Source organism: Cydia splendana, chromosome 19, assembly GCF_910591565.1.
Source record: "Cydia splendana chromosome 19, ilCydSple1.2, whole genome shotgun sequence".
Classification (NCBI taxonomy): Eukaryota; Metazoa; Arthropoda; class Insecta; order Lepidoptera; family Tortricidae; genus Cydia; species Cydia splendana.
This window is the reverse complement of record NC_085978.1, coordinates 332981-357336: the sequence shown is the minus strand read 5'-3', so window position 1 is coordinate 357336 and position 24356 is coordinate 332981. Positions and strand designations below refer to the sequence as shown.

General features: G+C 36.9%; 1 protein-coding gene across 1 annotated transcript in view; it reads left to right on the top strand.

Annotated features, from left to right (window-relative positions):
* Positions 1-24356, top strand: part of LOC134799929 (nose resistant to fluoxetine protein 6-like) — a 64167-nt gene that overhangs the window by 4952 nt on the left and 34859 nt on the right. Inside the window, exon 2 of the mRNA XM_063772367.1 lies at positions 15361-15497. Coding sequence (XP_063628437.1) covers positions 15361-15497 — 137 coding nt within the window. The remainder of the gene's footprint in view (positions 1-15360; positions 15498-24356) is intronic.

Sequence of the window (24356 nt, the reverse complement as noted above, 5' to 3'; positions counted from 1 at the left end):
CTATGTTAAATTTCAAACCTAACAGTGCAGTAGTTTTTCCGTAAAGTGTACCACAAGAATGCATAGTTCGTCGATTAGTGATAGGGCTCGCTTCGCTCGCCCTAATGACGTGTTATTGTAAGATTTAAGATAAAATACATATAAATGAAAATTATAAAATTATAAAGAAATATTTTAACTTATTAACCATAGGTATAATGTACCCATGTAACAATATGTTATGTTGAAATAAAGTAGCAATGTTATTGTGACGTAGGCCCGTGTCACTCTGGGAATAGAAGACCATGTTTTATTAGACCATGGCAACTTCTTTTTGTCTTAGATAATTAAGTAGGTAGGTACACAATTTTTTTGATCAATTTTACTTCATGATAAATAGGCATGCAATCTAAATGCACCTATCGACCTAGTCTTATTAAACAATTAGCTACAATTACCGTTTCACCAACATAAACACTTCCCTAATTACCGACCTATAATCATCAAACTGATTCTACATACGTCACAGTGTATAATATATATGTACCTAGTTGAAGGTTTTGGCATAACCAGCAACTTTGCAACAGTTACCTAAGTAAGTTTACTATTGTGTTCTAGATAGCGATAGCGGTAATACAACCTGAAATTCGGGAATCAGCTGCAAATGGTGTTAAAGGTATGAAAATCGGCACGATTAATCTTTAGGCCATTTGAATCAATTTGACCCGTAGCATTAAAAAAAAAAAACAAACGGAAAGGAGTTATGACGTCATCTTTTTTTGTATGGAAAATAAAAAAAAATGTTCAGAAACCTATCGTGTGTGGTATTAAATGAAAGGGCATTTTAAGCCGGTTCTAAAAATATATCACATTATTATATTTCCGTCACTTGCATTCAATTGAAATAAATAAAATGCCCATATACACATATATACAAGCCCTGGTAAGGGCATTTATTTGTGTGATGATGATGATGAACACACAAATAAATGCCCTTACCAGGATTCGAACCTGCGACCTCCTGCTTCATAGGCAGGGTGACTATTATCGACTAGGCTAGGAGGCCGTTTCATTGATAGATTGATAGATCACAATTTGTAAATATAAAAATTTAAAAAAATATACTAAAACTATAAATATTTTCGAAATTAATTTCTTGGGGTTAGATATAAGGATATTGAGTATTACTTGAGGTATATTTCTCACGCTGACCTCTATATATATCTTGGAGATGGGTAAATTTGTTAGAGAAAACTCAAACCTATTTACCTGTATCGAAGATCAGCCGCGACGATATGAATCCCGATTTAAAAATAACCTGGTAGCAATAACAGCAAAATAACAGGCTCTAAATTAAAATTATACAGCTCAAGCCCGTACGCCATGGCCATAAAAGTGTACAACAGAATAGATGACAGTATAAAAGCAGAAAAATGTAACAAAACCTTTTTGACTAGACTTAAAACTTATTTGATTGACAAATGCTACTACAATTTAGAAGATTTTTTTACTGACCAGTCTCTTTAGCAACACCACTAATTTTGTGCACTAATTTTAAATTCGGACATTATCTGTATACTTACAAACCTTACTAGGTTAAATTGAATCAATTTGTTGACATATTGCATTTAAATATAAATCCACTTTTACTGCATTAAATCTACATTCTCATTATTTTTATACTCATTAACTTGACATCACTTAATAATTAATTCGTTGCCTATTTGTATTGAATACACATACTGACAATTAACTGGTTCAATTCGACTTTCATATAAAAACTTGACTTACTTTCATATTATACACATAGATTTAAGATTAGATCCTAAGCATGTAATATTGCTATGCCCTCACAGGATCCATGTGGAACTACCCAGACATTGTAATATCTATAGAAATACCATGGTTGCAATAAATAAATATGATATGATATGATATGATGATATTTTACAAAATTAATTCAACGGTTTCGTATCTGGAGGAGCCCAAACTTGGTATGTTTTGAAAATCATTTTTATTTTAATTGAATGCAAGTGACGGAAATATAATAATGTGATATATTTTTAGAACCGGCTCAAAATGCCCTTTCATTTAATACCACACACGATAGGTTTCTGAACATTTTTTTTTTATTTTCCATACAAAAAAAAGATGACGTCATAACTCCTTTCCGTTTGTTTTCTTTTTTTGGTGCTACGGGTCAAATTAATTCAAATGGCCTAAAGATTAATCATGCCGATTTTCATACCTTTAACACCATTTGCAGTTGATTTTGGTCAACCGCTAGTACTATAGTTTGTACTACTGTTTACGTCGCTCGTAACTTAGGCCTTATTATGGATGATATATTGCGTTTTGAAGAGCACGTCACGGAACTAGTCCGAAATTGTTTTTACAGGCTCACAGTGTTATATCGAGTTCGTGACTTTATTAGTGTTGACTTGCGAATAAATCTCTGTGATTCACTCATTCTATCTAAGTTGGCTTATGCTGATGCTGTCTACGGTGGCTGCCTGCTGGCGCGTACTTCTAAATTGGTACAACGTATACAAAATGCTTGCGCTCGATATTGCTTTTATGTACCAAGCCGCTCCCATATCACTCCATTTCTAAACCGAAATAAATTATTGAATATGTCGGCCAGGCGAACGTTACACTTCTCTTTGTTAATTTTTGGAATCATGCATACAAAAAAACCATCATATTTATTTAATAAGATACAATTCTCTACGCGTGAAGTGCGGGGCGCTCAACGGCTTGTTGGCCCAAAGTACAGTACGTCTGCTTTTCGTAGCAGCTTTCGATATGCCGCCACGAAGTGTTGGAATAATCTGCCACCACCTATAAGAAATTGTACTTCGACAGCAACTTTTAAAAGTAAGATTAAAAAGTATTTTCACCTCAGCAGCTCGAACAAGGGTACTTTGCCTCTTAAAAACAGTGAGCAAAATGCGATTTTGCTCACTGAGTAATTTTGTCTCACTCAGTGAGCAAAATCGCATTTTGCTCACGGAGTGAGACAAAATGACATTCAAGTGACCTTTATAGTCAAATGTCATTTCAACAAGTTCGATATGTGGGTTCTATTATCTCTGTCCCTCTAGGTATGTTCTCACTGCTTAGGGTGAAAAATTTTGTGTACTACACGAGATCAAAGTTATTTACATCTCGTGCGCTTTTGAATCCCTTACTACGCTCAAGATTCTAAATTAGATTCACTCGCTACGCTCGTGAATCTATTATAGAATCTTTCGCTTGCACGGGACTCAAAATAAGCACTCGAAGAAATATCAAACTTTGATCTCTTGTTGTACAAATAACTATTAATTGATCTTCAAACTTCCAACACATGAGCTGACGTACGGTGCCAGATGCTATTATTATAATTTCTTTAAGTTTAATTGTTTCAAGTTTACAAACAAGTATGTTATTCACCTACTCTTTAATTGTTTAAAGCACATATTACTTATATAGGTACTGTTTTTGTCTATTAATAGTTTAAACTCACTTTCCCACATGTTAGCTTGGTTTTATTCTGTTTTATTTGTTTTAATTTTATTTTTTTTGTGTTTTTCCTGGTTGCCCTGAAAACCAGCGCCATGACGAAGTATCTTAGTCATCGGCATATGCTGAGTGGCATCCATTTTGGTGTTAGAATATATTAGAATAAGATGTATTATAGGTTAAGTTTTATGTTTTACACCAAATAAAGTATTTCTTTCTTTCTATAGACAGAGGTATGTTGTGTTATGTGAGCTGTCAATTTGTCGCTCGTTTATTTCATTGAAAAAGACATAAATAAGATATAAATAACTTATTAACTAAATATAGAATAGTGAATTAATTAACTAAATACGAGTATATCTATGAATCATACTAAATGGGTTTACATCTTTCCTGTAGATGTAGACATCGCCAAGTTAAGAAAATCTAAAGCTAATTAAGAAAAACTGGATATATTTGTACCAGTGGTCCAGTGTATTGTCCACAAAAGTGACCTTTATTATAAAATGTGTTTGAGCCAAATAAATGTGTAACTTAATTATTAATTTAATAGGTAAGTTCTAAAAACAGATACCTATCCTTAAATTTTGTGTGCTCCGGTCTAAACAATACGATTTATTTGGTTATGATTTTATTAGATAACGTTATTCTGTTGTCACCGTCACCGGTAACCTCAGAGTTGGTCACGGTGGAGTAACGGTTGCGTAACCGAAACCCAACCAAACTACAAAATCGATGAAAACGTGAAGATGCTATTTCGATTGATGTTGCCATCTTTAAGCGTCTGGTTACACTATAATGCATGACCGTGGCATTCCACCGCGTCTCTTATATTTTAAGCAGTTTTTAGAATATGACTTAAATTTAGTAATTTAATATCCCCCGACGCAAAAAGAAGGGTGTTGTATATTTGATGCCAAGGTCTGTCTGTCTGTGCTATCGTAGCTTGCCAACGGATCGACCAATTTCGATGCGGTTTTTTATGGGTATTTTTTACCGGAAAGTGAGTTTCTTTGCGGTGGTTATTAGCTATCTATGTTTGATAGAAATTGATCTAGCGGTTTGAAGAGTATCAGCTCTTTTCCAAAATGGTGTATTTTTTGGCGTAGCGTAGGGGGTTTTATGTATTTTTAATGTAATAAAGTAAGTATGTCGGATAACACTGACAATTTATTCATCATAATTAAATTCATCATTCGGTCGATTCGATCATCATCAAAATTGATAGATCCATTGATTAAAATCCTCATATGTTTTGTAATGATACGTGACAATAAACTTATACATATGGAAGTGCGAAATGGAACAAAAATATTCACGTCGCCATAATGACAGCAATTTTTACGTGTTTGTAAATAACGTAAGAAAATTTCTTAAAGTACCAAGAATATTTGTTAAAAATATTATTTAAGTAACCTAAAGGGCCATAATAGCGTGGGTTAGCAACAAAATGTCAGTAGGCAGGTTTGTACAGTCACCTGCAATAATATGTTACACTTCGAAGGCAGCAAAAATATGTGACACGCTCTTATGGCTCTACAAATAAGATCGTGTCAGATATTTTTGCGGCCTTCGAAGAGTAACATATTATTGCAGGTGACTGTACCTACACTTTCGGTAGATGGGTACCTAGTTACTTACTTAGTCCGCAAAAAGCTTATTTTGTAAGCCGCATAATTTATAACTAGTAACCTTATTGCAGCATGTGCAAGTGACATTACAAATAATTGAGACGAAATCAAAGTTTCTGGGTTAATTTTATTTATCAGTTGGCACATCGCTATTCCTGTACGAGAGTTTATATTGCCAAATTCATTCTAGGTCACGTTTGGAAATGCTTACTTACTTACATTAGTGTTATTTTAATCATAAATGATAGTATGTAACAAGTGCCAAATTAAAATATATTGTAGATTATTTCAATTTTCCGAACTGTTTCAAAGGAATAATGTGTTTCGTAAGAAATATTACCTACCCACTCAGATTAGATTAGAATAGGTAACTTCTTTGACTTGCTCTACATCTTGTGTGACCCCTTGAGTACTTTTCTGCTCTTCACATAAATACCTACCTATTGGAAGTCCCCAAATACCTACCATAAAAAGAATAAAAATAAAAAAGACAGGTAGACTACACAAGATTACACGAGACGTTGCGCCGGCGCAAAAACGATCCTTTTTTACCGGCGATGTAATTTTGTTGAATGTTCATTATAAATTCATATGAACTGCCTTTTAACACTCTATCGATTATCCCGTAATAGACAAGTGAATCCCGGCTTTGCCAGTTACTCCAGTAGTTACACAGGCTAACTGTCGATGTAGGAAGCAGGCGTAGGATGACTCACGTTAGACCGGGCCGTGTCCGGGCCGGAGCTTCCGGCGCTTACTTTTCTATGACATGACAGGCGATCACGTGATGCTTTCCATAGAAAACGATGCGCCGGAAGCTCCGGCCCGGACACGGCCCGGTCTAATGTGAGTCACCCTGTATAGTCCAGTTGCCTACGATAGTATAATAGAGTCAGACCAAGACAAGCCTGCAACGATTTTGATAGCACACGCAGTACTTAAGTGTTTTTTTAACGTCAAACTTCTATGAAATCATGAGTTATGACGTACTGTACTGCTTATAATTATATGGATTTTTTTACAGATATTTTTTTTTTCAAAATGCCAGCTCACAGAGCCACTTGTTTGTGAATGCCGTAATTGCCGTATAGAGCAGCATGTCATTTTTTACTAATTTTTATGCAAGGTTTGTTTGCCTAATAGTATTTTTTTATATCAAAGGAAATTCAGAGCCTAGGGCCAGAGCAAAAAAAAAAGATATAAATTTGTTTTAGACGTACCTGCTCTATCTGCTTAATAAAAAAAAAGTTTAGCCTACTAGGTCCTTTACTTAATTTTGATGACAGTGTAGATCAATTTTTTAACAAGCAGATACGTCTGCGAGCGATAGGCTTCCGTAGCTCAATTGGTTAAGAGCAACATACGGATTGTGGAGGATGCGGGTTCAAGTCCTGCCGGAAGCGTAAATTTTTCCATTTTTTCCTTTAATATAAAAATTGGGACAGTGTAGATGTCAAGAAACGTCATTGACATTATAAGCGCGTACGCAATCGTGTGAATGGATTGGATCGTTGTTGTTGCAAGTAATCTTGTAATTCATAATATGTGACGTTCCACGAGAAAAGGTACCTTATGAGGGTTTCTAGTTTCGGAGATATGAAATGTTTTGTAAAGAGGTGAAAAAATGCTCAATTTTTTTTTATTGTGTGATTTGAAACGTTAATGCGTAACGTTTGTTTACCTGTTTTTATTTTTGTTATAAGTTAGTTATAAGCCTAGTAATGTCGTCTCAGAGTTTAGTAGAAAAGGTACCTTATGGAAAAAAGATTGAAAATTCCCAAAAAAACTAGTCAATACGGGAAAAGAAGTTTGGTAGAGAACTGTATTAGCATTCTGCAAAACTAATTTGATAATTTCAGTTCTGGTTGGGGCGCCTCGCAAATATTATAACCGTACATAGACCGACATCACAAATCCAAGTAGACTGCTATTATACCAAAGTTACTCTCGTCAAGTCTTTCTTAACTAGAATAATCTTCATTTGGTTTGGTCGCATGCAGTAAATCAGCCATTGGTTTGCTGAAAAATGCCAATACCCGACGCATTACCTTATGGAATATCTGAGGTCATTGAACCTCAATGCCGCTTATCTTCAATAGCAACCGAAATATATTATTGATAAGAAATAGACGATTTATACCATCTTAACCCCAAAATATTATTAGTTTATCCTAACTGTTCCATCATCATCATGCCTCATCATGTAACTTGACCACAAGGTACCTTTTCATTACATACAAATTATTGGTCTTTTTTAAGATTATTATGACGAAGAACTAATTAAATTTGGGGCAGTTTAATGTAAATTAATATTTTCTATTCATACAAGATAATCTGTAATATGATTGATATTTTGTAGTGATGTATTATTAGATTTATTTCCATAAGGTACCTTTTCGTAAATGTATGGAGCAAATACTGTTATTGTTATGTAAGTTTAAAGTGGCATAAGGGGTTAAATATAGTATTTAGTTGGGGTTTTAGAATTTATTTCATTTGAATGACAGAATTTCTTTAATATGTGCTCAGAAAAATTGATTGTGTGTCACATTAAAAGTAAAAATATTCAATTTTGTGATTTTATATGAAAAAGTCAGAAAATACATTTTCACCTCTAAATCGGTATTGTTTTTTGCTTAAACTGTCTGTCAGTGTCGTTTTCTAATAGATAAAATTTAAATCTTGAGAGCTCATTGCAATCAATCGTAAAAATGAAATAAAACTTTATTTTCAAGAGATTGGTTAGTATACACATAAATCAGTCGATATCAAAAGTTTCTATTTGCATTACAGAACAAGTCGCAATATTTTTTTAGTCTCAGATATATAAGGTATTATTATTTGTAGTCAACTATGTAACTTACTTCAGGAACATAGTTTTTTAGGCGGCTAAACTTAAAACTTCTCTATCGTAAAGTTGCTCATTCCACAACATTATTTTCAAAAAATCATATCTCTGTAACTACGCAACCTAGAAGGTTGATCTTTTGTGTTATCGATAGCTTATTTATTGTAGATTACTGGGGTATGCATAACTCCATACCCGCCATAAGGTACCTTTGACCGTGGGACGTCACATATGAGCGTTGCGTGGCCATTTATTTGCGGTTTGTAAACGTAGGTACTAGACGCGGGACCAAATTACCTTATAAATACATCATGGAGCTAATATCGCGTGGACAAAGAAAATACATATAACTAGGGAATGCAAATCGGTAATAACCGTAACGAAATATTCGGTTATAACCGAATATTTTGACAAAATTTCATAACCGAATATTGGAAACTCGAATAACCGGTTACGGTTATTTTCGGTTATTTATTTATGACTTAAATTGTATGTTTTTATCATCCAATGACTACAAAATACTGCCGTTTTTGGCTGTGACGCCTTGTGACTATAATTTTTGTCATTCGTGGACTTTAATAACAAAAATATACCAAATTTACATCCCTTATTTATGAAATATTTTTATTGAATATTGTATCACGTCCATTGGTCATATTTTACTTTTACTGTACTTAGTGTGTTTTATTAAAAACGAAGACTTTTACTCCCTAATACTGTATGTAGGTACTAAAACAAATATTTTTGTATTTTTTTAATTACTTCATTGTAAATTTATTTATTTTTATCGAAAATAACTGTAACCGATTATAACCGACATTCGGTTAGTCTGTGTTAGTATGTTTTTAAGGATCCTGACCGAATGTTTAGTCATATTTTTGCTTTTTTTGCTTAAATACAGCGCAACCGAGGTTTGAACCCACGATTTTTGACCCGCATATAAAAGGTTAAACAGCTTTTAACTCTTTTAAGATGTTGACATTTTATATACATGCCCAAAATGAGCAGCTAAGAAAATACGGCATTAAAATTAATTTATTTTAAGATGTCCACATTAAAGACGCAAAGTTTTAGATCCAGCTATATCATCTTCTGTCACTCTATTTAGTCAAATAGGGCCCTGATATTACCCCTTTGCCAAATCCAAACGTATTACCAACTATTGCAGCTATTATAACATTAACTATGCAAAGGTAGCGTTTTCGCGTTGCGATAAGCAATTAAGCGAGCAAGCAGAGCGAAAGTAATCTAATCAAAACAATTGAATATAGCACGTTCTGCGATGCGACGCTCGTCTCGTCTCGTAGATCAGTGATAACGCGAAGACGATTAACGTTCTTAGAAATAAAGATTTTGCTATTATCTCACGAAGGGTAGGTATTACTATTTATTTGGTTTAGATTTCTATTATAAAACTGTTTCATAAAATAATCAGTAGTACAGTGACAATAATCATAATCATCATTTTGTGCAACGCAACTGCTACTGTTTTCAATTAGAGTACCTACTTTTCAGTATTTCAAAGAGTAGGTAAGTATATATAATCTTTCATTCATTGAATACCTTATTGTTAACACATTATAATACCTCTCGCGTCGAATGATGGTCCCCGTGCAAGTTCCATTAGGCATTAGGTATATGTTGGTTGGCCTTAAATTATAAATAATAATTGAAAAATATGTTTTTAGTCTACTTTTATCACTTAAATGTTATATTTCTAAACAAATTAAAAATTTGGTTAAAATTCCAATAAATATTTACAAACATTTTACGTGACAGCTACTCCATATAAAAATTAACGAAATAAATAAAAAAAATATATATAAATTATAAATTATATACGTAGGTATAATATAAATTTTTATTTAATATTAGTGCATACAAACTCAATACCTAGAAACAAAATAATACCATAAGTAATACCATAATATAAATTATATGCGTGATGGATATTATCTGCAGGAATAAACGACTTAAACGCGCGTTCTAATGCATACATCTTCTAGTTTTGCAAGATCTTTATTGCTACTCGAAAATAATTTGATTTGTTAACCAATTTATAACAGCCAAAATAGTTTGTAAACCTTTGTTACTACTGGAAAAAGGATGTGCTACAATTGTTACATATTCGGCCATTTTGATTCTGACTCCACTGTACTGTACCGAACACCACACAGATGCGAGTAATTATCTAATCTAATAAATAATAATTAAGTACGAGTGTACATTGCTCCACTGCTTACGAGCGGGCGATTCGTATGAAAGTATGAACATTTCACCACACAGTGGAATTTGACTTGTAAAATGCTTAGAGTCGAACCGCGTTAATTTTTTATACCATATTTTTTTCGACTATTATACCTATGCTTCACTTGTTCTCGCACTTCAAACGTCGTAGGTGTTTCTCTTTTACTCCAATAATGGCAATTATTACTGTATATTCTATTTCTATTGTCTCCGATACCCAAAGGACCGCCTGTTGTTACCTCTACATTTATTGTAAACTACGAGTATGTGAGGTGTGCAATAAAGAGTATTGTATTGTATTTTATTGTGTGGCGTAATTAGAGTGACATAGAAAGATGCCCTCAATTTGCGAATTTCGGTGTTCGCGGTAGGCGCTCTGACCTCTGTGCTAAATATCAGCGAGCGGTTGAGAATCACCCAGCGTTGACGACCGGGGGCGCTTATGCAAGCTACCAAGCTACCGGTTCGACAACCGATGGCAACGCAATCTAAATGTGCATATTGCAGACAATATATCTTCGATACAAGGGTAAATGATGGTCACTTATTGCAATGTCTGCTTGCTAGTGATTTTACCGACTTCTACACAAGCAAAGTCGCAGGCGTACACTAGTTTACTTCCATTAGGTTTATTGCCATTGGGTAACGATGTAAACTTAAATTGCACAACTTAAGCCCTAAAACCCAAGCCTAGGTGAGCTAAGAGAACCAGTCGGTGACATAAGCGAGCTAAATACTCGACAACATGTTCAGTGATAGGTCTTATTCCTTGGTGATAAGGACGATGAATGGTCAACTGTCGATACGCACTTTCTAGTGCTCGCGGTTTCCTTACGGAGTTCCTTGTGTAAGTATTTGCCGTTGAGCAATAACAGAGGTTATTGTAAGTTCAAATCCGGGTAATATGCTAGTTTACCGAATCTGGAAACTTGGTCAAAAAATATAAGGTTTAATCTTTATTTCTCAAGAAGATATAACAAAACTTCACTTAAATGAGAAAAAAAAATAAGCACATAAGATTATTAATAAATTATTATGGATGCACAATTAACATAAATATAGTTACTATACTTATACATATAGTATAGGTTTTTAAAAGATTGGCAACGCGCATGCGACACCTCTGAAGTTGCACTAACAGGGGGTTGCAAGCTGGCGTGTTATTATATAATAATATAAAGGAAAAAATAACATTTTATTCTTATATTAATAAAATGGTGTCTTAAGATGCAACTTAGCACTGCTGCTTGCGGCGTAGCATCACTACACCTTATATCTTATAAAACAAAATCCCGCGCCGCGTCTGTCTGTTTGTGTGTTTGTTCGCGATAAACTCAAAAACTACTGAACGGATTTTTATGCGTTTTTCACCTATCAATACAGTCATTCTTGAGGAAGGCTTTAGGTGTATAATTTGTTAACCCGTGCGAAGCCGGGGCGGGTAGCGACCGGGCGAAAACTAGCGAGTTTTACAAGTAAAATTGTGTCGCTAAACTTCAAATTCCGGTAAATGCATTCGACCCTCTCAGCAAATATCTACCCTATTACCTTATCTTAATACCAAAATCGCATAATTTGACAGATGGATTTACTCGAGTTTGAAGTTAAACGACTCAAGTGCACTTTTTGTAAACACTTTATAATGTGGTGTTACTGGTGTTTGTGTAGCTAAGTGTAATCTGTGTACCTAGCGGTAAGTGTAGAGCCTTAATCTCAACATCAAACACTAGATTGTAACACTTGTGCCACGTGAAGAGTTTCAAGACCGCGTTGCGTGTAGGTATAATGCAGCGTTAGACAAATATTTCGACAGCCAATCATGACGTAACCATGACATATAACTTGGTAAAGTTCACCGGCGCCGGCGCAGCTGATGCAGTCGAGAGCCTGGCCGCGTAGCCAAGATGCCAATCGCTTACGCTCCGTAGCGATCGAAACGCAACTGTCACTTTCGCACTAATATGGAAGAGTGATAGAGAGACATAATCCTTTTCGTTGTCGAAGCGTTAGCGATTGTAACCTTGGCTAGGCCGGCTGATTCAGATTTAACAACGTGTGACGGTTTCGATCTTGTTTTGATACGACCTTGACATCTTCATGCGAAATGAAGTGAGTCGTGCGTGAGATGCATGCACCGTGCGCGCCAATCGTCAAAACGATCAGCACGGTCGTATCAAAACCAGTTCAAACCCATAACAAATTGTTAATTTAGAATCTACCTCCTGGCCATACTAGAATATAATAGAATAGAATAGAGAGCGTTTATTCGAGGCAAAACAAAAGAAGAAAACAACACGTAACATAACATAAAAGCCACTATGATTTAGGTTCTTATTTCTGTTCCTAAAAGTTGAGAAAAAATGCTCATATTCAGGCTAAATTAAATTAAAAGAAAATCGACGACTGCCTTACCATTGTCATATTCGCTGATATATCCGCTAACGTAATTCTGGAAACTTTCTGCAAAACGTAAAATACTTACATACGAATTTCGCTTGCAATAAATATACTGAATTAAATTGTTTACTGAAGAAATGCAAATAGAATGACCTAGGGCCCTGTCCGTCTAGACCTTGAACCGTCTAGACAAGGACTACCCAAGGGCGACTTAATTACTTTAATTACTTACCAATTTTATACACTGGATTTATTTGATTGTGCATTTATATTAATTTATGAATCAACATTGTCTGGGTCATGCGGTCAAGCGTTTTAAAATGCGTTTTAATACTTCCTTATCAACATGCTAATATTTTAACTGTCTCTTACTTTTCCACGGCTTGTGTGTCAAATAAATAAAACTAGTGTCTCTGTGAGCTCATGAGCTTGCGAACCCCTATGGCTCCGCCATTTTGAAAAAAAAAACTGAATTAATACGTACAGACGCCATCAAATACATCGGACCAACCAAGGTGTTCACAAATATCTGAACACGCCTCTATTGTCAGGGCGTTAGAGTGCGTGTTCAGATATTTTTGAGCACCGTGGCCGCTCCGATATATCTGATGGCGACTGTACAAGAAATTGACGAGAACATCCGGATATAATGTACGAAAGAATTTTCACCCAAGCTGAAACGCAATCCTTGCAAATGTAATTTCTAGAATTTTCCAAAGTTTCCAAAACGTCCCGCTTGGCGCGCTGTTCAATAATCCCATACAAAAATAGACAACGCAAACGCGAACGGACGTCACGCTATCGAATGAAATGTACACTTGGGGTTTAGATTGCTACTCGAAGTCAGGGATGTTACGGAGCTCCGGTTCCGTTTCCGTTAAGGCGGAACTTCCGTTTGGTATTACACATCCGTTTCTGTTCCGGTTCCGTTATGTTTGAAACGGAAGTTATAACGGATGTCAATGCTTCGCGCGGCGGCGGCGTACATCAAAAACAAACAGGTTCTTGCCAGTCATTCGTTCATCGCCCCGCTTGCCACGTACTACGCTAATTTGTTGTTTGTTTGCATACTTTGTTTTATTCGTGTTATTAAAATTAAATCGTATGTGTTCTGTTGTGTACTGACTACTGACTGTGTGTAGTGTGTGTGGTTAATGTTAGTGTGTAAAAAAACGCACAATGAAGCCGAAATCAAGTTCGATTTGGAACTATATTGATGAAGTTAGTGGCGACACGGCTAAGTGTAAACTTTGTCTCAAGGTTTATTCTAGAAAGGGGAAAACGACTACATCGTTAAAAAGTCAGGCTCCGATTCTGATTTCGGTTCCGTTTTCGGTTCCGTTTCCGTTTTCGGTGCCGTTAAACTAAATTGAAAACATCTGTTTCCGTTTTCGGTTCCGATAAAACCACATCCGTTACATCCCTGCTCGAAGTTGTAGTGTTTTGCGATGATCAGTCCGAGTTATGCTAATTATATTGTCATCAAGTTTATACACGGTACCTACGCTTCCAATGTTCCTAGTTTTTGTTAATGGCTATAAATCATTAGGTACACGTGTCTCTATTATCCCTAATTATCCTCGCCTCGGTCAATTATTTCATGCAAAAGATTCCTTTTCTAGCAGTAATTAATAATTATGCTTTATTGTATGATCTGATCATGCTCATGAATTAAGTGTAAACAAAGAAACTGAACACAATTATGAGTGGCATCACAAGTGGAATGCTTTCACACGTTTTTATTTTGAAAATTTATCGTTAGGTACCTATTTTTGTGAACAAAGACACTAGGATGTTTTTTTAATTCTATTTTTCCATAAAAAAATTGAATTTTGGCACCTTTTTCTAATGTCAAAGTTGTTTGACCGGCTATATATTAGTTCTATAGGTACCTACGTATTTAATAGCAAAAAACGCTATGGATGACCATTGACCTGTCCCTTGAGTGTCCCTGTCACAGCTCCTGAGCTGTGGTCCAAGGCGCTTTGACCATAACCTACGTATATGACCCATTTTATTTTGTGGCTACCTTGGTTTCCAGTTCCCACTTCTTTTGAAAGCGAAATATATAGTTTACGAAATTGCACTTTATGTTTTTGACGGATTTTACATACCTACTACACAACAAACTACTCATTAAATGAAACAAGCACATGAGCGGTGAAAAAGGATTGGATTGGCAATCTGCAATAACGAAGTAGGTAGCTTTAATGGATATCTGAACCTGCGACCACAAGTCCATGAAGTCGGATATTGAACCGCCAACATGGCAAAATGAAATAAATGTTGTTAGAAAACGCCAATCGAAACTTAAATAATGAATGGGAATAGTCAAGGGACTTATTGTAGCATCGACATCCCGATACATTTGTTCTATGTCGATGTACGATTGTCATGTTGACTAGGCCCCCAGGTAAACTTAATCTTCGTAAGGTTGGTATTTAGCTACATGGCAGTAGTAAAGTTATACTGCACTCTTAGCCATGAAAAAGGAATCTTTGATGAATTCAGATATTTATTTATACTAGATAGCCTAGGTATTAATAATAAAGTGTTCCCTCTTTTCCGCAATTGGGTCCTGTCCAATCCACACTCTCGCCACTTTTCACAATATGTGTCCCGCTATCTCCGTCTTCCTCTGCCCCAAAATACATAATGTAGGATCCAGTCTGTAGCTAATTAATAGGATCGGAACCCAGGATCTCCTAGCTTCGTTAAAGTTAAAAAACTTATGATTTTCTTTGTTCCTTTCAGCTGAGGAGTACTACTCCATGCCTCAGCTATTCCACCTGGACGAGTACGAGAGCTGCCTGGCGACGCGCGGCGTGTACTGCCTCGGCAGCTTCGAGCTGTCGCCCGACGGGGAGTCCAGGGTGTTCCGGCTGATGCAGGTGAGGGTTGAGGACTTCATGCTAGAACTGTTCCACCTGCAGTACGAGAGCTGCCTGGCGACGCGCGGCGTGTACTGCCTCGGCAGCTTCGAGCTGTCGCCCGACGGGGAGTCCAGGGTGGTCCGGCTGATGCAGGTGAGGGTTGAGGACTTCATGCTAGAACTGTTCCACCTGCAGTACGAGAGCTGCCTGGCGACGCGCGGCGTGTACTGCCTCAGCATCTTCGAGCTGTCGCCCGACAAGGAGTCCAGGGTGTTCCGCCTGATGCAGGTGAGGGTTGAGGAGTTCATGCTGCAACTGTTCCACCTGTAGTACGAGAGCTGCCTGGCGACGCGCGGCGTGTACTGCCTCGGCAGCTTCGAGCTGTCGCCCGACGGGGAGTCCAGGGTGTTCCGGCTGATGCAGGTGAGGATTGAGGAGTTGATGCTACATCTGTTCCACCTGCAGTACGAGAGCTGCCTGGCGACGCGCGGCGTGTACTGCGTCGGCAGCTTCGAGCTGTCGCCCGACGGGGAGTCCAGGGTGTTCCGGCTGATGCAGGTGAGGACCTTGAGGAGTATATACTCTTACTCCATGGTACAGCTGTGGCATGAAAATGCCGTAGGCATGACGTGGGCACTAGAAATGCCAGGTGTGCTTTTTCCTAATGCCACCCAGTTTTCATAGTTGTCTACGTAGTAATTATAATAATTGAGGCGCATCCATACAGCAGTTACTTTTTGTATGTAGAAAAACGTTTAGGTAACTAGAAGTGTTACTTCTAAGTTAGGTAACTATACCTGGGTCAAACAGATCACTGTGTTATGTCTTTCCTGTAGACATACACAAGAGTTAAGGGCTATAAAGGTTAATTTTCTTATTTAACCCTTATCCACGTGAAAAGGTCCTCCTTTTATTTAGAGAACTATGATAAAATGAGTACTTACATGCCCACAAGCTGTTAACTATTGCCCACAGGAGAGAAAAATGTACTGTTCGCGCGAACACACTAGTTTAGAACTAGAACACACTAGAACTGTATACCGGTCTGGGGGGGTGCTACAAATTTTTAGAACTCGAAAGAGCCCAGAGATCATTGCTTAAAGTTATGTATTTCAAGCCGTTTAGATTTCCTACCATAGAGTTATATAATCTTTCTAATGTATTATCTGTCAGAAAACTGTACATATTATTTACGACCTTAAAATTACACAAGACCGTACCATATACACCAAACACACATAATAGAAGGAGAAGAAACAATTTAATTCCAACAGTTCAAATAAACACAACGTATGCTAGTAGACAATTCGTTTGTAAATCCGTTAAACTATATAATTCTATTAATAAAGATTTAAATATATATCCATTATCATATTACGAATGCAAAAAAATCATAACAAATTGGCTAAAATTTAAAAGCTATCATGATATTGAAAACTTAATCCATAATGTTTTTGATATCTAAATACACAGACACACATTCGCACACACACGCACACACACACACACACACGCGCGCGCGCACACACACACACACATTCGCTCATTAATTTCAGTTTAAATTTAAATTATCTCTAACTACTTTTGTTATTCACTGAAATGTTAATATTATTTCTTTTAATTTTATTCATGAAATAATTTATTATTGTTCACTTAGCAACTAAGGAAGAGCGGTGCCTCTTAATACAAGTATCTGTTTACTTAAAAAGAGGTACCAACCCTGTACAATGTAACCTAACACTTATAATGAATAAACAATTTTATTATTTATTATTATTATTCTCTTTATTTATTTCTCATCTTAAGTTAGGTTATTTTATAATATGAATATAAAAGTAAAATATAAAAACACTTACAAAACAATAAAAATTAATATAAACACATTATAAAAAACCTAACCTAGGGTGCCGCCAGCAGCGGGGCAAGGCCCAAGCTACCGGTGGTCAGGGCTGCAGAGAGAGGAACCGGCGGACTATCCGCGCCGTGTCCAAGATCACCGCCTTCTGCATCTGACCCTTGATCCAACCACCTAGCGAGAGTCTCTCAAGGTGTTGGTCGAGACTCTTCGCTATTAGACCGTTTACTGAAACGACTTTCGGGACGATGATCGTCGAATCAACATCCCACATGGCGGTTATCTCGTGAGCCAAGTCTAGGTACTTACTGGACTTGTCCTTCTCGGCCTTCACGAGATTCTCATCATGGGGGATGGTGATGTCAACGAGCACGGCCCGACGTTGCGATCGATCTATTATCACAATATCAGGCTTATTGGCTACAATAGTCCTGTCAGTGATGATAGATCGATCCCAATAGAGCGTGGCACGACCATTCTCAAGAACAGGCGCAGGTAAGTACTTGTAGTACGGTACTTCGCGGTCCACAAGGTCATATAGAAGAGCAAGTTGCTGGTGAATAATCCTGGCTACGAGATTATGTCTGTGCAAGTACTCGCCGTTAGCAAGATGAGAGCAACCGGAAATGATATGCCTGAGTGACTCTCCGGGACGGCGGCATGCCCGACAGATGTCGACCGTACCGTCCTTCAGGATATATTTCCGATAGTTGTTCGTCATCATCACTTCGTCCGCAATTGCACAGGCAAAACCCTCGGTTTCTCCGAAGAGGTCCCCGAATCGTAACCAGTTCACCGACGCGAGCAGGTCCACATCGGGTCCCGTGAGGGCCTTGTAGAACCGCCCGAGTAGCACCTTACTCTGCCATGCCGCCTTGCGATCCGCAGTACTTAGTACCACAGGTTTGCGCCAGTTCTCGTTTGCCAAGGAAAGCGGCGTGAGGTTCCTATCTACTGCCACCACATCACGATGCATCCCACACTCGTTGTTAAGGAAATAGTTCCTGAGATTGTACACCTCGTGGTTGTGGAGATCCTTGGCGTTTAGGAAGCCTCGGCCTCCACACTTCCGTGGGATGTACAATCTCATAACTGACGAGCGTGGGTGTAGCATGCGATGTGCGGTGAGCAGTGATCGGACCCTCCGATTATTATTATTTATTATGTTGCACATGCTATACAAAAGTTAATTGCGGTGTGGATCCAGCTTTACAGTTAAGTATTTATTATTGGAAATTTCCCTCATAAAACATTACATTACACAAGTATACTTATAGTATTACCTACATATCATTGTTTGTATTGTATGTGGCAAAATATTGGCAAAATACAATTTAGTTATGATCCCTTCACACGATAAGAAGAAGATTGTTTGTATAATATCTATGTATTTATGTTAAGCCCCCTCCACACTCGTGCGCGAATCGCGGCGCGAAGCCGCGAACGCGAGTGTGGTGTCGATTTTCGCAGACAGCGAAATCGACTCCACACTCGCGTTCGCGGCTTCGCCCGCGATTCACGCGCATAGTCTGGAGGGGGCTTTATGCACCAATAATAAGAAAGTAAAGTCCTGTCCAACAGTTCGCATTCCATCATGTTATGTTGGTAATGCGATATTTGCAATGTGCGTTGTGCATCAAACCGGGACGGTGTGCCCAATACTGCCCGGAGTCAGTCACCAATTCTACACATTATTTATTACAAGGATTTCTAGAACTACGTAAAATAATCGAGTTGTGAGACATATTAACATTGAATAATTTTATGGTTTAGACTCACTTGTTCGCGCGCTTGATGGTGTGCGCGAGTGACTTAAAACAAGTAAGTCTACTAAACCGTAAAATTATTCTACGTAAATCAAGTGGTACAAAATTTAAAAACCTTTATTAAAAAATAACATCGTGTGATCACCAATCAGTCGTCATAATTATAAAAACGAAGTGTCGGACGCTTGGGTACGGACCCTGATCGTGCTAGCGTGTCATCCTTAAGGGAAAGGTTCACATTCACTACCTGACTGACTTTAAGTGTGTGCTGCTATTATTCCTATTACCACTTGTACCTATTTCTAGAAAAGGTTTACATTTGCGACGTTATTAGGGTTCCGTACCTCAAAAGGAAAAAACGGAACCCTTATAGGATCACTCGTGCGTCTGTCTGTCTGTCTGTCTGTCCGTCTGTCACAGCCCATTTTCTCCAAAAGTACTGGACCAATTAAGTTGAAATTTGGTACACACATGTAAATTCGTGACCCGAAGACGGACATCTTACGTAAACAAATGAATTTTAAACACGGAGGCCACTTTTGGGGGGTAAATGAGAAAATTAAAAATTAATATTTTTTAAACTATATCGTGTTACATATCAAATGAAAGAGCTCATTTTGAGAAACTCAAATATATATTTTTTGTAATTTTAAAATAAATAGTTTAGAAATTATTTAAGGAAATAGCCAAAAAATGACCATTCCCCCCCTTTATCTTCGAATTTACTGGGTCTAAAATTTTGAAAAAAATATACAAAATACTTCTTTACCTATAGATGACAGAAAACCTATTAGAAATATGCAGTCAAGCGTGAGTCGGACTAATTACTTAGTTTTTGATCCGACCCCTACTACGGGTTTATTAAAGGCAATAGGGAATATTAGGCAAAGCTGTGCGTAGGTGGCGTAACTAGTAGACATACAGTAAACAAACATCATCAATGACACATCATACGTCACTACGTCAATCACATGGCCTACCGTGAAACACGACAATCGAAAGTTCGGTTTCTGCCTCTCTATCACTCTTGCATATTCGAGCGATAAAGCGACAGATAACTAAATTTAGATTTTCGCGTTTACCGCTAGGCCCTTGTTAACAAACCGCCTTGATGCATCAATGTCATATTTTATTGTCTGTGAAAACTTGTGTCAAAAAACAGTTTAAGGCACAGTATGTATAACTTAGTCTATGAATTTACTAGAGTACTACTGCTGCACTCTGGCGGTAGAACATTGCAGTAATATCCCCTATTCAATCGCGTTTCACATACAAGGTGGTCCAAACCTTGACGTAGGTAACAAATTTTTTTTAGATTCGTCACGTCGTGGGCTATCAGAATATACCCCCATGTATGTTAGCCGATATTTAGTAGTTTCCGAGTTATGAATTTTTTAACTTTTAACTTTCGTTAAGAAATTCCGGGGTGAAGCTTTGCTTTGCTTTTATGCCTCTAGGTAATTATTGTTGGTGGTATTTGCACTGATAACACGAAATAGCGATGGGGAAGTGACCCCATAAAATAACAGTAGGTATTGGAGCAGGTAAAAATTAACCCTTTGTAGATAACAACCCGTTGCGACGCGGGTCCAGTTAAGATAATGAATAAGTTAAGCAAAATGATGATTGGTCAATCACATGGCACAATATTAATTTCTCGTGGTAATTTCTGTTTGATTAACGTTAGGAATAACAAAAGGTTTTTTTTAATGAATTACTAATAATATTTTTTTTTTTGACATTTAGAATATTTTTTTTTTGACATTTAGATTTTATTCTAGAAATTCTAGACTAGTATTTTTTTATACAATCTTTTTAATGTTTGACGATCCTTTTGTGAAATTTTTAGTGTTAAATTTGATATGTATAATAATCCAATTTTATTATGGAATAATATTAACATCAATAAATTGCTCTGATAATTAGATTAAGATTAATTACGATTCATAAGAGCTTGTTGCTAGGCCTACATGAATAAAGTAAATTTTGTTTGTTTGTTTAATTTGGAAACTTTCCACCTCAGTTCCTTTGACCGGCGACTCTGTCAAATTAGACTATTAAGTATCACTTTTTTCCTTTTAAAAAACTTAGGGTCTAGCAGTTTCTACTATAACCATAAGTCCTTGAAATTGCTTGTATTTTTTATTTATTTAGGTAAGCGCAAAGTCTAAGCTTGACATGCTTGAAGAACGTAAAATTTTGTCGTTTTTCTTTTTTTTCCAACTCACATCCCATATAACCATTCCAGTCGCAGAATCACAAAGTGGTAACTAAATGTCAGATGTGTCGTAACAGAGTCCACACAATGTGTCTAGAATTGTTTCGAAACAAAGTGTCGTCGCCGTGTCTACACTTTTCCGTAACAAGGTGTCGACACATTTGTGTGCACTTTGCGTGCGGTTTGCGACTAAATCTGACAGCAAATTTGTGACAGCAAATGTCAATATAAAATACCTCTTGAAAACCAAGGTTTGTCAAACTACTATTAGTGTCTCGTGTGCTCGTAATTCTAGTAAGTCATCATGGGCAATGCAAATGATAATAATCGACCGAAACCATATAAACACCCAACACCCGTCAACCTTTTACAGAAAAGTTTTTAAAGAAATTCAATAAGCTACTTAGGTCAGGCAACGAATGCTCCAAAAGTTGTAGAGGGAAATGCTCGGAACACAATTTTTGACTCCGTAACTCGGTTTGACAAGTTAGGAGGTGAACATATCAAAAGTCCCCGGCCGTAGCCCTTGAGCGGGGGAGAGAGAGGGGGCTTTGAAGGTCCCATTTTCCCGTTTTTCGATTATATCTCGGAAACTATGCATCTCAGCGACATGGCCACTTATACAAAATGAAAGTTAATTTAATTTGTTACAAGTTTATTCAGTCAATTTTTTCGATATGTTGAATAGTTTTTGAGATATCCGCTCTTGAAAGTTTATTTAGGGCTCTCAATTTTATCTTGATATATCTATATCAGTGAAGGTGCTAGGCCGTGTTTGGTATCGTTTTCGTATAAATCTGGGGTGCTGAATCCATTTAAGATATCACATTGACACCATTCCACAAAATAAAAATAAATCTTTTTAGGGTTCCGTACCTCAAAAGGAAAAAACGGAACCCTTATAGGATCACTCGTGCGTCTGTATGTATGTCCGTCTGAATACACAAAATAGTTCTTTACCTATAGATGACAGGAAAACCTATTAGAAATGTGCAGTCAAGCGCGAGTCGGACTTAATGTACGGAACCCTTAATACGCGAGTCCGACTCGCACTTGGCCGGTTTTTTTGAAACTCTTCTTGACGCTTAACCGCTGAACCGATTTCGTTGAAATTTGGTATAGAAATAGTTTGCGTCCCGGAACAGGACATAGGATAGATCTTATAACCAAAATCATCTTTTGAAGGTGTGAAAAGTGGCGTGGAAATTTGTACGGGAAATCAATAACCGCTGAACCGATTTATATGAAATTTGGGATGGTCTACATCTTTGATTTAGTTAAAAATGATGAAAAAACATGACTTCAAACCTAAACTTAAACAGTATTAACTTCAAGAAGTCAATTCTGAATTCCCCCCTACACCTCATTTCACACCTTTAAAGGATGATTTTTGAGATAACTTATTATATCCTGTCTCGGGACTCAAAATACATGTGTACCAAATTTAAATTAAAGCTGTTCAGCAGTTTAAGCGTGAAGAGGAGTTTAAAAGAAAGTATTTTAATAAGTTTATATGTTTTTACTTCGGAATGGTGTCAATGTGATACCTTAACTAAATTTGGTACTGCGAATTTATACGAAAACGATACCAAACATGGCCTCGTAGCTTTACTGTTGTAGAAGTAAAAATAAAATTGAGAGCCCTAAATTCTTATTACTTGGCCAAACTTGTGTAGAAGGAAAAGGTAAAATAAAAGTCTTCGGAAGGAATATAAGACACAAATATATTTTTTTTTTGCGTTACTATTTCATTCATCAAATATAAACATACCTTGATTATACTATTCTAGTGAGATCCTCATAGATAAACAAAAACATCTACTTAAAAAATTACAAGGTCGAAATGTCACGGAACTTGTGAGAGTAATATGTGAAAAATATAAACTTTTATGACAAAAAAAATCTGGACACAATTTAAGAATCACCTAATTGCGTCGAGGAATCATCTGTATTTTTGCTTGTTTCATTACCTCCTCGCTTCTTTTTTGTCCTTTGTATTCTGTAGCAATTTGTTAGATCTGAAAATAAAGATAACTTGCGTCGTCACGGATGTCGATTTATAGGTTTTAGGGAGTGCAGAATTCGAAAACGATGATCATTTTATAATCCAAGATGGCGGCTACGTATTTTGTCATAAAAGTGGAATCCAAAATAGTCATCATTTTCGAAATCTGCGCCCCCTAAAACCTATAAAACGACATCCATGACGACTTTTATGACATAGTGCATGGCCGCCATCTTGGAATCCAAAATAGTCATCATTTTCGAAATCTGCGCCCCCTAAAACCTATAAAACGATATCCATGACGACTTTTATGACATAGTGCATTGCCGCCATTTTTAAATTGAAAATGTTATCATTTTCGAAATCTGCGCCCCCCAAAACCTATAAAACGACACCCATGACGACTTTTATGACATAGTGCATGGCCGCCATTTTGGATTTCAAAATGGTCATCATTTTCTAAATCGGGGCCCCCTAAAACCTATAAAACGACATCCATGACGACTTTTATGACATAGTGCATGGCCGCCATCTTGGAATCCAAAATGGTTATCATTTTCGAAATCTGCGCCCCCTAAAACCTATAAAACGACACCCATGACGACTTTTATGGCATAATGCATGGCCGCCATTTTGGATTCCAAAATGGTCATCATTTTCAAAATTGAGGCCCCCTAAAACGTATAAAACGACATCCATGACGACTTTTATGACACAGTGCATGGCCGCCATTTCGGATTCCAAAATGGTCATTATTTTCGAAATCGGCACTCCCTAAAACCTATATATCGACACCCATCTCGACTTTTATGACAAAGTGTTTTGCCACCATCTGCATGCAAGACATTTCTATTATTTTTACGTACAAAAATGGCCCCCTGTCAACTTTCAATCGAGATTTAATCGATAATTTATTCGATTAATATTCAGATTAATTCAATTTCAATCTATGTTAGGTCGACTAAACTAATCGCGATTAAAATTTGAGAATTAACTTTTTTTATTCCATTAATTAGTCGAATAAACAGTTAAT